Below are 12,262 nucleotides of genomic sequence, written 5' to 3'. Positions count from 1 at the left end.
ACACAGCCCAGGTCAGCAGGGGCCTCAGGTCTGGACAAGATCAAAGTAGAGGTGGCAGGTTACCCCAGGCTGGAGGAGAAGGTCACCCCAAGCTCTGAGGAGGTGACACCGTTATCAAAAGACTGACTTGGGAAAATAAGCTTCCCAACCTGCCCCCTGCCCCGAACACACGCAGCACAGGAAAACGAGGAGGTGTCCCTCCCCGCAGCACCACTTCGTACACCACACCCCCGGCTTAACCCGCTCAGTCCACATCAGTCCCCTTCATGCCACCAAGTGTCTCTCGTCTTGGTCCCTACCGCACCCATTTTGCCAAGTTGAGCGCTCCACTCTGAGCACCCCCCTCACCTCTCAGGAAGTCTCCTCCCCATGATCCTGCTTCAGACCCACGGCACAACCAGGGGCTGAGCCTCAGTTGGGCACGATCATAGCTCCCACCTCATAGGATGGCTATGAAGAGCCCGCGAGAGGGCGCATCCCAAGCTAACTGCTGTCACATTGTGTCATCATATTCATATCCATTATCATTAGCATCATTATTTGTCTTGTGCCCCAAGAGAAAAGCTCACCTCTCTTTTTACACCTTGTCTCTAATGGGGAACAAGTCATCCAAGTAGCTTACAGCTTTGAGCTGTAAGTATTTGCCCCATAATGCCCCAAATTTCCACCAGTGGCCCCCCCAACCAAGTCAGGTGGCATCTTTGAACTCCTCAGTCCAGCCTTGTACCAACCTCTTGCTCAGAGAGTCATTACTATTCATTGTGTCTAAAGACTTTGATGGGGTGGCAGGTGGGGAAGCAGCTCCTCAGCTACCATCCTCTTGTACCGAGACAGATGACACATTGGCTCTTTTTCTAATAACAGATTTATTGAGACGTAATTCACACACCATACAGTTCACCCACGGAAGTGTGCAATTCAGTAGTCTTTACTATATTCACAGCCTTGTGCAGCCATCACCAGAGTCCATTTTAGAACATTTTTATCACTCAGTACCCATTAGCGGTCACTCCCCATTCTCCCTCCCTCAGTCCCTGGCAACCACTAACCTACTTTCTGTCTATGGATTTGCCTGTTCTGGACGTTTCGTATAAATAGAATCGCACACTATGTGGCCTTTTGCATCTGGCTTCTTTCACTCAGCATAAAGTTTTAGAGATCAGTCATGAGCTTCATCCCTTTTTATGGCTGCACAGTATTCCATTGTGTGGATGGACCATATCTTTGATGTGTTCATCCACTGATGGACGTTTGGGTTGTCTCCACCTTTTGGACACTTTGCCTATTGTCTGCTTCTCAAGTGTGCCAAGTTTGTTCCTATCCCAGGGCCTTTGCCCCTGCTGTCTCCTCTTCTGCCAGCCTCTCCTGCATGTGGACTTCTGTGGCATCAGTCTCCCGGTGGAGTGTGAGCTCCAGCATGACATGAACAGGGCCTGTTTTGTCTTCTGCTTCATCCCCAGCACCTAACATGGTGCCCACAGTTGGGGCTCAGTCAGTTTTTGTGGAATGAATGAATAGAATGGAGGCATTGGAGAACGAGAGAACTGTGAAATTGCGTCAAGCCCAGAGTTGACAGAGCCTAAGGGCTTCCCCACCCCTGACATCGACAGCCCCAGCATATCCCTGGGCTGAGACACCACTGTGGCCACCTACCCCGAGAGCCACCCCACATGGGGGCCAGTGAATGTCCCACTCACCAGCTGGGGCCTCCAGTGAGAAGCCCAGACCTGACTTTGGAAGGGTAAGGGGCTGACTTCAGAGGGGCAGGGGCCTTGGAGTCTCCCAGCCCCACCGTCTCCCTGCTGGTCCCCTTCTGGAATGTTCCTCTGAGGGCCATGTTCAAAGACTGTGGCCACCAAGAGATGGGGGATGATTCTGTTGTGACAGTCTCAGGGGAGGACATTAGTTTGGGAAAGACCGCATCACCCCCAGGCAGGTCAGGGTAATCAGGGTGGTGCCCTCTGGGGTGGGGCCTCAGGGGTGTGGGCTGGAGGTGAACTGAAACACCTCATGTTTCTGGAGACTGAACTCTATGTAAATGAGATCCCCGATGGCCAGACTTTCTAAGTGACAAGGGTCTCTTGGACAATTCTGATCCCCTGCCCAAAGCATTGCTCCTCTCCTCGAGGTTGGGACCTGGTCCATTGGGCCGTGGAAGGCATGGAGGATCAGAGAGGTGAAATGAGTTGCCCAAGGCAGCCCAGCTTGTGAGATCTGGAGGCCAAACTTGCATCTACCCCAGCCAGGCACAAAGGCATCAGCTCAAGTCACAGGGAAGAGTCCTAATATTGCTCTTAACTGAGCCCCATGCTGCATGCTTGAAGGTTGTCTTGCCTAATCGTCGTCACGTGACTAAGGAGGGCTATCTTCGTGCCCACTTCACAGATGAGGAAACTGAGGCCCAGAAGAGTTTGAGTGACTCACCCAAAGCCGCACAGTGAGTGAGTGAGAAACCAGGTTCCATGTGTCTCCTGTTTGAGCCTTACTGACCCGCAGGCTCCAGACAAGGCCAGCACCACCACCCCCAACCCCCGTCAACAACCCCCGGAGCAGGGGATGGTGATGGCATCCAGCTTGAGCCTGCAATGGGGGGGCTATCTAGACCAGCTGCACCAGGGTGATAGGTCCGCAGGGAGGCCCCCAGCTCAGCCACAAGGATCTGGGCCGTTTCTCTCTGAAAAGGGAGGAGGAAGTGGTTTTGCCTGTGTGCCGGGGACGGGTGAGGCAGCCAGCACGCGTCTGGGGCGAGCTGATCTGTTAGGCAGGGGTTCCCATGCTCAGGGCCCACAATGTGTGTAGGGGCCCCCAAAATGTTTTAGTGTTTTAAAATCAGGAGAAAAAAAATGGATACAATAATAATGAATATATAGAATAAATCCAGCCCAGGGTACGTTGGTCTTGATATCAAGGCGGTTGTAAAATATAATTTTAAATGGGTGTGTTCTTTTTTTTGTTTGTTTTCTTACAGAGCAAGTCATAATGTAGCCCCGTGGCACCCAGTGAGGCCTCAGCCTGTGCAGGCTCAATCCTGCCTCAGGGATTTTGCTCCTGCCGTTCCCTCCCCCTAGAGCACTCTTTCTGTGCAACAACCTGGCAATCAACTTGACTCCTACCTGCCCCCCCAGCAAGCCCTTTCCTCCAGATCAGTTAGGCCCCCCTCTGCGGGGTTCTTGCAACTCCAGTTCCCCCTTCCTGACAGGCTGTCTACTTTGAAACAATGACATTAATCATTTCTCACTTCTCTTCGTTTCTCACCAGGTTATAGATGCTGGGAGGGCAGGACCTATGCCTGTCTTGGGGTCACCTCTTTTGTTCCCTGAGGATCTGGCACACAATAGGTGCTCAGTAAAGGCTTGTCGAGGTCTGGATGGAGCAAGGGTGTCTATCCACCTGCATGCAGCTCAGCAGCTCGGTCAGACTGCAGATGGGGCGGGGAGGCGGGGCGGGGGGTGGGTGTCCTAGTCCCCGCCCAGGGCTCACCTACTTAAGGAAACAGGAACCGCTTGGGGCAACGCCCCACCCCGCTGACGTGCAGTCCCTGAACAGAAACCCAGGCTCCTGCAGGTGCCACGGCACAGCCAGAGTGAGGGCCTCGGGCCCCCGCCAGGGTTCTCCCAGGTACGTGCCTATTTCTGTGCCCACCCCATGCTGGGTGAGACCGGGGCCCCCAGAGCCTCAGCCTCATCTCCACCCTTGAGAAGATAGCACATGGGGGCCAGGCTGGGCCAGAAGGAGGGACAGGGCTGGCGGGGTCCAGAGAGGCAGGAGGAATTTTCTGGGGACACTGGTAGGTGACCATTGGGAAATAGAGCTGGAATTAGGGAAAGAACATTCCTGGCAGGGGCACAGCATGGGCAAAGACATGGAGAGGAGAGACAGCTTGATCAGTTTTGGGTAGAGCAAGGATGTGGGGATGAGGAGGTGAGGGAGGCCTCAATGCCAGGGTCAGAAGTTTAAAACAGTATGACTTCATTCATCAGCCAATAGCCCTGCACCCTCCCCTGTGCCCACCCAGTGCCAGGTGATGCTGGAGACCCAGAAAAATCCAAAAGAACCTAGCCCTGGACCCAATCCTCAAGAGCTCCTAATATGGGGGAGACAGAGCCAGACAGAGACACTCCAGCTCCATGAGGCAAGGCTAGACCAGAATGGTGGGGAAGGTGAGGGACAGAGAGGGATACCCAGGGCTTTGTCTTAGAGAAGAGGCAAGAAAGCTGCCTGGAGGAGGGATGTTTTTGCTGACTCTTGAAGGATAAGTAAGAGTTCTTCCAGGTAGAAAAAAAAGAACAAGCTTGTAAACATTACCTCATGCTAGGTCACTACTGGTTTCATGAATGTTCATTATATACATACAGTGCTTACCGCTGTGCCAACTGTACCCTCTCAGGTAATTACCATCATTAGCCCCAAATTGCAGATGAAAATTCAGGCACAGAGAGGTTAAGTGACTTGCTCAAGTTCACATAGCAGCTAAGTGAGGGAGCTGGGGTTTGAACCCAGGTGGTCTGCCTCTGATTAGGCTCAACTGATTTGTCACCCTGCTTCATTTAACATTTCTTAATGGATCTATTTAATTTCACTTGCTGCAGAATTCCTTTGGGTCCTTCCCCAGAGGGTGTGCTTGGTGTCTGTCTTCTGGCAGGAGAAAGTCAGTATTGACTGGGTTGATAAACGCATCCCCTCCCTGTGGAAACAGCTTGCTAACAAAAACCTTCTGAGATATTGAAAAGTTAGACCAGTGGGTGGGAGGAGAAGGGGCGAGCTGCAGTTTGGGGACAGAATTAAGGGTAAAAGTGAGGGGTCATGTGTGGACAACCCAGCAGGGCACAACCCTTTTGCTGGTTTTTCACTGACTTAATACTGTTTTGCAAATTGCTACTGTTTTCTTTCTGTTTTCCAGCTCTGTTTTCTCTGTCTTGGCTCACAAAGTCCTGTGGTACCTGAGCTTAAAACTGCTGAGAATGAGTGTGAATTAACCATGCACCTGACAAGTTATAGGTGTGCCATCTGTAGCCACCACTTGTGGTGACGGTGGTGGCAGAAGCAACTGTTTGGGGCCACATCTCTGTAGTGTTTAATGAAACCATGGCAACCTTTTATGGCACCCACTGTGTACCTGCTGTTTCATTCATTCACTTATCATTTTGCCATCTCCACGTCCCTCCCAGGACAGTGATATTTACTTAATATTTAAATAAACTCAGTTCTTAAAAATATTTTTAAAAGGGACTTTCTAATACTTGTAGTAATGACATAATAAGAATAAAAGGAAAAGGAAAAATCCTTGGTGGGGGGGGGTGTTTTGGGACAAGTCGATGAATGAATGTGCATAAAGTGCCAGCACATAGTAGGTGCTCAAGAAACTCAAGCCAACTTCAACTGGCTCAGGGGACTTCTTAAAGGAGGAAACACCATGAGCTGCATGAATAGAGCAAAGGTGCGAGGTGGACCAGCCTTGACTCTCTTTCCTCCCTCCCATTCCCAGGTCACCCCTCACCCCTGGAAGCCATGACAGAGGCCAGAAAGCTGCCCCCACCACTGCCTCCAAGACTGGACTGGTTCGTGCAGACTCAGGTGGACCAGCTGACCTGTGGAGGGGTCCCTGAGTGGTTCCATGGTGCCATCTCGAGAGAGTAAGGACACACCCACACCTTCCACCCTGCCCTTCACCCTCTTCCCTTGTCTGCCCTGACTCTAGGCAGGTTTTTACTGCACAGTTCTGGGCTTAGCTCAGCTAAGTGTGTTAAGAGGGTGGGTGAAAAGAGCTCTGGAGTCCCAGACTTGAATCCTGCCTCCTCCATGGACTCACTACGTGACCTTGAGCAAACTATGGGTTCTCAGCTTTCTCTATACAAGTGGCCACCAGACCAGTACTGCCAGGGACCTGACAGGCCCCCGCCCCCCACCTCACCCAGGTGGGGATGCAACCTCACCAGTCAATGATGGCAGAATGCAGCCTCAGAATCTTTCTTAACACAGTGCCCCAAACAGCTGCTCTCAGTCCCAACATGCACTTCCTACATCAGACTGAGCTCTGAGGACATGAACAAATCCACCTAGTCACCCCTAGGGGCTGGCTCTAAATAAATGGCTAGAAGAACATTTATTGCCACATTCTGCATGCAGGAAGTTGAAGAAACTGTGAAAGCCACAGAGAGGAGGAACTGGGCATGGTGTCTGAGTTCTGGGGTGCACCAAAAGAAATACAATGTGAGCCACACATTGCAATTTTAAATCTTTTTAGTAGCTTTGTTAAAAGAAGTGAAAAGAAACAGGTGGAATTAATTTTTATCATATTTTTTATTTAATCCAGTATATCCAAGATATTCTCATTTCAACATGTAATCGGCACTAAGTCCTCAAAATCCAGCACGTATTATATGCTAAAAGCACATCTCGATTCCCACCAGTCACATTTCAAGGGCTCAGCAACCACACGTGGCCAGTGGCCTTTGTATTAGACAGCTCGGGCCCAAAATCCCCATTCTGTCTCCTAGAAGGCCACATTACTCTTTGTGAACCCGGGATAATAGTAACAGTAATACACTAAGTCCCCTACATACGAGTGAGTTCCATTCTGATAGCGTGTTCGGAAGTCCAATTTGTTCGTAAGTCCAACACAGTTAGCCTAGGTACCCAGCTAACACAATTGGCTATATACTGGGTTGGCCAAAAAGTACATTCGGGTTTTTCCATAAGATGTTATGGAAAACACGAACGAACTTTTTGGCCAACCCAAACAGTACTATTGGCCAACCCAACAGTACTGTACTGTAAGAGGTTTATAATATATTCGCATCTTTGAAAGTTCGCATCTTGAAGGTTCGTATGTAGGGGAGTTACTGTAGTGAACATCTTTGTGTGTTCTTACCAGCTGGCAGTTCCCACACTCACGCTGCACACACGTCATCTGTCCTCAAGTGGGGCCCTGAGAGTAAGAGTTTACTTTCGCCTTAAGGAAGCTGAAGGTCAGAAAGGGACTGACCCTCACCAGGGGTCACACAGCTAATGAAAAGCAGTGCTGGATTTTAAAATCAAATGCATCTAAGAGCAGCTCCTGCTTTATTACCTGTGACACCTTGATCTACCCAAAGGTGCCTCTGGGGGGTGCCTTCCAGGCATTGGGAAGGCAAGCAGGGGCTCTGAGAGATGGTCAAGGTCATCAGAGGCTTCCTGCCACCTCTGGGAGAACACCCCTGTCCCTGAATATCCCAAGGTCTGAAATAACCAAGAAAAGAAGGAGTTTTAGGCTGTTTGTTCACTTAGAAAACAGAAAAGTACAGGCCTCTCTGGCTCAGGGGGCACCAGTACTGGGATGACGGGTATACCGGATGTCTGGCCAGGATGCTTAGCCATCTCTCTCCTGTATTTGCCCTTCCAGGGATGCTGAGAACTTGCTGGAGTCACAGCCACTGGGATCCTTCCTCATCAGGGTCAGTCACAGCCACGTGGGCTACACGCTCTCTTACAAGTAAGGCCTGGGCTAGGGACCAGGGCAGAGACAGGAGGGCTCTGGGGCTTCCTTGGAGGAGCAAGTGGTGCTTCATACAACAACTTCTCAGTGAGCAACCAGTGCGAGGGTCTGGCCAGATCTAACTGAAGAGTAGGCAGCTGCAGGTCTGGCTGTAACCAGCAGACTTGGGCCTGGCAGTAACTGAGACTGTGTGTTTGAGAACAGGAACTGCTGGGGACCCAAGAGTGGCAGCTGCATTTCCCCTTACTACCCCTCTCCCCCACCATTTAAATGTCAACTCCCTGACTTCACCCAGGGGGACATGTTAAGGGAAACCAGGGCAGCCCAGCTCCTTAAGTTCTCGATGCCTGATCCAGCATCTCAGTTAGAGGATTCGGTAGCACAAACTACTTGTCAAAAGGATTCCAGGCCAAAGAAATTTTTTTAATGGACCTATTACAGAGTTACCCATAGAGGGAAAAGCTTAGGCCTTTAGTCACACAGTCCAAGGCTTGGCTCTGCCACTTAAGACGCTGTGTGATCTTGGACAAGTTACTCACCCTTTCTGTGCCTCCCTCAAAGTCCTCATCTCTAACATAAGAATGCTAAAATTAATTCAGAGTCATGATGGGAGGATTAAATGAGACGTAATAAGCATGTAGTGGGCCATTAATAAATGCATCCGTTCATTAATAATGGAGCATTTATTGGGTACCTGTACCAGTTTTCATTGTTGTCATTTCTATTGATCATTTACCCCTTGCCAGGCACAGAGCTAAGCTTTTACCTGCAGTAGCTTGTTCCATCTTCACAAGAAGTCCTGAGGTCAGCCTTAGTAGCTCCATGTTATAAAGGGGGAAACTGAGGCTCAGCGCAGTCACCTGCCAAGTGTCACATGGCTGGTGAGTGGAGGAGCCTACAAGGGAATCTAGGCAGTTGGGTTGTAGCCATGATGCTGCCAGGTCAAGGGCTGGGGGGGTGGGGACAGAATGATGGGGAAAGCGATGGCAGTGTCTCCGCAGAGCTCAGAACTGCTGCCGCCACTTCATGGTGAAACTTTTGGACGATGGGAGCTTCATTATCCCTGGGGAAGAGAGAGCCCATGCCTCTCTACATGCCTTGGTCACCTTCCATCAGCAGCAGCCGTTGCGGCCACATGGGGATCTGCTGACGCAGCCCAGCCAGCAGGTGAGGGTTGGGACCCCCAAGGGCCATAGCGCCCTCCCAAGGGCCAAGCTCCCCAGACTCTTTTGCTCCCTCAGCCTCCTCAGCCTCTTGTGATTCTGTCATTCTTGTGGTCCCCGTTTCCCTTGTGGCCCCGCCCCTCCTGGTCCTTGTTCCCTGGCCCGCAGGCTGATTTTTTTACAGGAATTCATGTGCCAGGTATAACCTTGGCTGATCTACAGGAATAGCATATTTCCTTATAAGACTCAGTGGGTGGGGCCCAGCCCTCACAAGCTGCTGTGGGAGGGGCATATCTCCTAATAAGGATTGATGGGCATGGCCTAGGCCCTCAGAAGGGGCTGTGAGTGTGGCATATTCCTTATAAGGCCCAGAGGGCAGGGCCTAGCCCTCAGTAGCTGCTGTGGGAGGGGCATTCTTCCTTACAAGGTTTGTGGATGGGGCAACCTCTGAGCCCCCATTTCCAGGATCTGGGACCACAGCCCCATCCCTGTACCCTCCTTGGGACTAAGCTACATGTTCCCTCTGCCCCGCAGAAGGATCCAGCAAATGCGGATTATAAGGATCTCTTCCTTTTCTCCAACGCATTGGCTGAGGAAGCCACCAGCTCTGCTCTTGGCCTCAGCAAACATCAGAATCCCTCCTCTTGTCCCATGGCCCCACTTGAGGAGGTATGTGACAGAAAACTGGCACCTTCAATCTGGAAGGTGGGAGGTGGGGCAGGGGGATGCAGGAGCAGAGGTGGCCAACAGCTGCCAGAGGAGACTTTCTAGAATGAAGATTAGATCCCGTAGCTCCAAGCGTAAAACTTTTCAGGGAGACTTCCCTGGCAGTCCAGTGGTCAAGACTCTGTACTTCCAATGCACGGGGCGCGGGTTTGATCCCTGGTCAGGGAACAAGGATCCCACATGCCACGTGGGGTGTGGCAAAAAAAAAACCCCAAAAAACCAAACAAACAAACAAACAAAAAACTTTTCAGTGATTTCCCAAGGCACTGAGATTAAAATCCCAACTATGATCTCAGGTCCCGCTACCCATCACCAGCCCAACTTCAGCCCCTCTGCCAACCCTTCTGCTGTTCTGACACATCAAGCTAACCTCAGGGCCTTTGCATGTGCTGTGTGCTCTGCCCCCAGATTTCCCATGCCTGGCTTCTTTCACCACTTCTTCTTCAAGTATCTCTCTCCCCAGTCTCCAGACCTAAAGTAGCCCCTCTGCCTTCTCCATCACATCATCCTGTTTATTTGCAGCAGAGCAGTCTGTAAGATTTGAAAAGTCTTGTTTATTTATGAGTTTTCATGTTTCCTGCCTGCCTCTCCCATCAGACTGTGAGGTTTGGGAGGCCTGGGAATCTGGCTTGTTCACCACTGCTTCTCCTGTCCCTCAGAGAGGACCTGGCACATCAGTGGGTTTGCAGGTGAGGGTGGGGGAACAGTCAGGGAAGGCTTCCTGGAGTAGGTGGCATAGAGCTGGGACATTCAGGATGAGGAGGAGCCAACCACACACAGAGATGCAGGAAGGGCATTCCAGACAGAGGAAACAGCACGTGCAAATGTCCTGAGGCTCAGCGTGAAAAACAGGAGAACAACAAAAGCCAATGTGTGGACAGAGTGGAGTGAGCAAAAGGGAGACTGTTGGGAGGTGAGGGGCCAGAGTCGGCAGGGATCAGTCATGCAGGGTCTTGGGGCCAGGGTGAGGAGCTGGGATCTGTTCCAGGTGTGCTGAGGAGCCATGAGAGAGCTTGAGCATGGTGGGATTGATGGTGTTCCCTGTGGCTGCCGGCTGCAGAAGGGGCTGTCTGGGGGCGGGAAGGAGGCAGGGACAGTATCCACGTGGGAGAAACTAGAAAGGGAGCCCTAAGGGTGGATCTTGCTGATGGCTTGGAGGCGGAGGGTGAGGGGAAGAGGGTCATTGTCATGGTTTGAGTCCCCCGGTCATCCATTATTTGGGAAGTGATCCCAGGAGGTGCCATGAGGGGAGCAGGAAAGTGGGTCAGGAGAGAGAGGGCCACCAAAGGAGGGTGCTGTAGTGAGCAGGTTACCCCTGTGGACCCTGTGGAACACGCACTTCAGTTACCCCACCTTAGGGGCAAGGAGCTGTGGTGCTGATCCTCCCCTCCATCAGTCATTAGTCAAGCGCTGTCTCTGGGAGGTTTTAATTCTCTGGCACCTCTGGTGTGCAAAGTGGCCAAAGAAGTCCCCAAGGCGGAGTCCCCACTGCTGGCGTATTGGGAGTGGAGCTGGGGGCGCCAAAATGCTCAGGACAAAGGGATGTGGATGGGGCATTGACAGCATCTGCCACAAATGACACCCAAGTTTGGGGCCTGAACAACCTGGTAGATCAGGGGTTGGCAAACTACTGCCCAAGGGCCACATCTGGCCCACTGCCTCCTTCTGTATGGCCCGTGAGCTAAGCATGACTTTTATGTTTTTGAATGGCTGAAAGAAATCAAAAGAAAAATAGTATTTCATGACCCTTGAAAATCAGATGAAACCCACATTTCCGTGTCCATAAAGTATTATGGGGACACAGGCACGCTCGCTCACTGACGTACGATCTCTGGCTGCTTTGGCCCTACAACAGCAGAGGTGAGTAATGAAACATAGACTGACCTGCAAAGCTGAAAACATTTCCTCTCTGACCCCTTACAGAAAAAGTTTGCCAGCCACTGAGGGAGACAGTGAAGCCCTTTACTGAGACAGGAAGGGTGGGGCGTGGGATCAGGTTGGGGGGTTTTCATTGGGACTTTCTTGGCCCCAGGATGTCTGGGTGGAACCCAGATCCCAATTTCTGGGGCAGATTCAGAGCTGTGGTAGGCGGGGTGGCCCCAGGTCTCACCTGCTCCCGGTTTCAGACCTTCACAGACCCGGTCCTGCTCCATCGGCGAAAAGAAAGGAAGCCGTTAGCAGAGCCGGACGGGGCGTCCACGGAGGAAGCTACTTCGGAGGAAGCTTCCCCGAAAGCTCCTCTTGAGGAGGCCCGCCAGAAAATCTGGAGGAATCTCAAGATGCTCCCCGAGATGGGCAAGAAGGTCCAGCGGCAGCTGAAATCCCAGCTGGTGGCTGCGAGCTCCTCATCGCTCTGGGACCCCAGGCCGTTGGTGGTGACCCATGGCTCTGGAGCTGGAGCAGGAGACTCAGCCTGGAAAAATAACGTCTACATAGACCCCTTTGTGGCCACAAGCCCCTCACAGCCCCAAGCTCCGAGAAACAGAGATGAGCCCTCCAGGAAAGCCTCAAGGTCGACCAGCTGGAGCGAGACAACCTCGAGGGTCAGGGACTGGCACCAGGCAGTCGTGAGGGCCCTGTCCTCACAGGCGTCCAAACCGGAGCCAAGGGGCTTGAAAGAACCACAGGACTGTCTCCCTGAAGAGTACCGCTCACCGCCACCCTTCGCCCCCGGGTACTGCTAGGTGCGCCCCGGCTCTGGGACCCTCTCTGCCGGGGGCCGTTCACACCTGGACCTTTTGCTCTCTGCCATGACCCACTAGCCCTCAGGGACCTGAAGAATGTAATAAAGACATTGCTTGGGTCTGGTCCTGCGATTGCCAGTAGGGTGACCTGGTCATTTTAATAATAATTAGTAATAGTAATAATAATAATAATAATAATAATGTTACAGCAGTGG

At 51.8% G+C, this 12,262-nt stretch overlaps 1 protein-coding gene across 5 annotated transcripts; it reads left to right on the top strand.

The window, feature by feature from the left end:
* Window positions 1–26: 26 nt before the first annotated feature.
* On the top strand, window positions 27–12,185 carry HSH2D (hematopoietic SH2 domain containing). 5 transcript variants are annotated; one of them, XM_082381365.1, is made up of 7 exons: window positions 27–2,437; window positions 3,259–3,412; window positions 5,486–5,633; window positions 7,382–7,471; window positions 8,476–8,641; window positions 9,172–9,306; window positions 11,490–12,185. In XM_082381365.1, the coding sequence occupies exons 2-7, from the start codon at window positions 3,286–3,288 to the stop codon at window positions 12,045–12,047; spliced, it is 1,224 nt and encodes a 407-aa protein (XP_082237491.1). In that variant the 5' UTR covers window positions 27–2,437; window positions 3,259–3,285; the 3' UTR covers window positions 12,048–12,185. The 5 variants fall into 5 exon arrangements, with proteins under 5 accessions (XP_082237491.1, XP_082237490.1, XP_082237489.1 ...); XM_082381364.1 differs by having other exon boundaries at window positions 27–2,441; XM_082381363.1 differs by having other exon boundaries at window positions 27–2,441; window positions 2,969–3,412.
* Window positions 12,186–12,262: the final 77 nt, after the last annotated feature.

This window comes from Balaenoptera borealis (genome assembly GCF_965194805.1).
Source record: "Balaenoptera borealis genome assembly, chromosome: 2".
Taxonomy (NCBI): Eukaryota; Metazoa; Chordata; class Mammalia; order Artiodactyla; family Balaenopteridae; genus Balaenoptera; species Balaenoptera borealis.
Note: the sequence above shows the minus strand (reverse complement) of the source record. Positions and strands in the feature narration are given on the sequence as shown.

What these genes read in the sequence shown, in the direction of transcription:
- HSH2D (XM_082381365.1), top strand. Translation starts at nt 3,286, where the DNA reads ATGCCTGTCTTGGGGTCACCTCTTTTGTTCCCTGAGGATCTGGCACAC. An exon ending in GGCTACACGCTCTCTTACAA is followed by an intron (nt 7,472 to 8,475) that starts GTAAGGCCTGGG and finishes GTGTCTCCGCAG; the next exon opens with AGCTCAGAACTGCTGCCGCC. An exon ending in CCATGGCCCCACTTGAGGAG is followed by an intron (nt 9,307 to 11,489) that starts GTATGTGACAGA and finishes TCCCGGTTTCAG; the next exon opens with ACCTTCACAGACCCGGTCCT.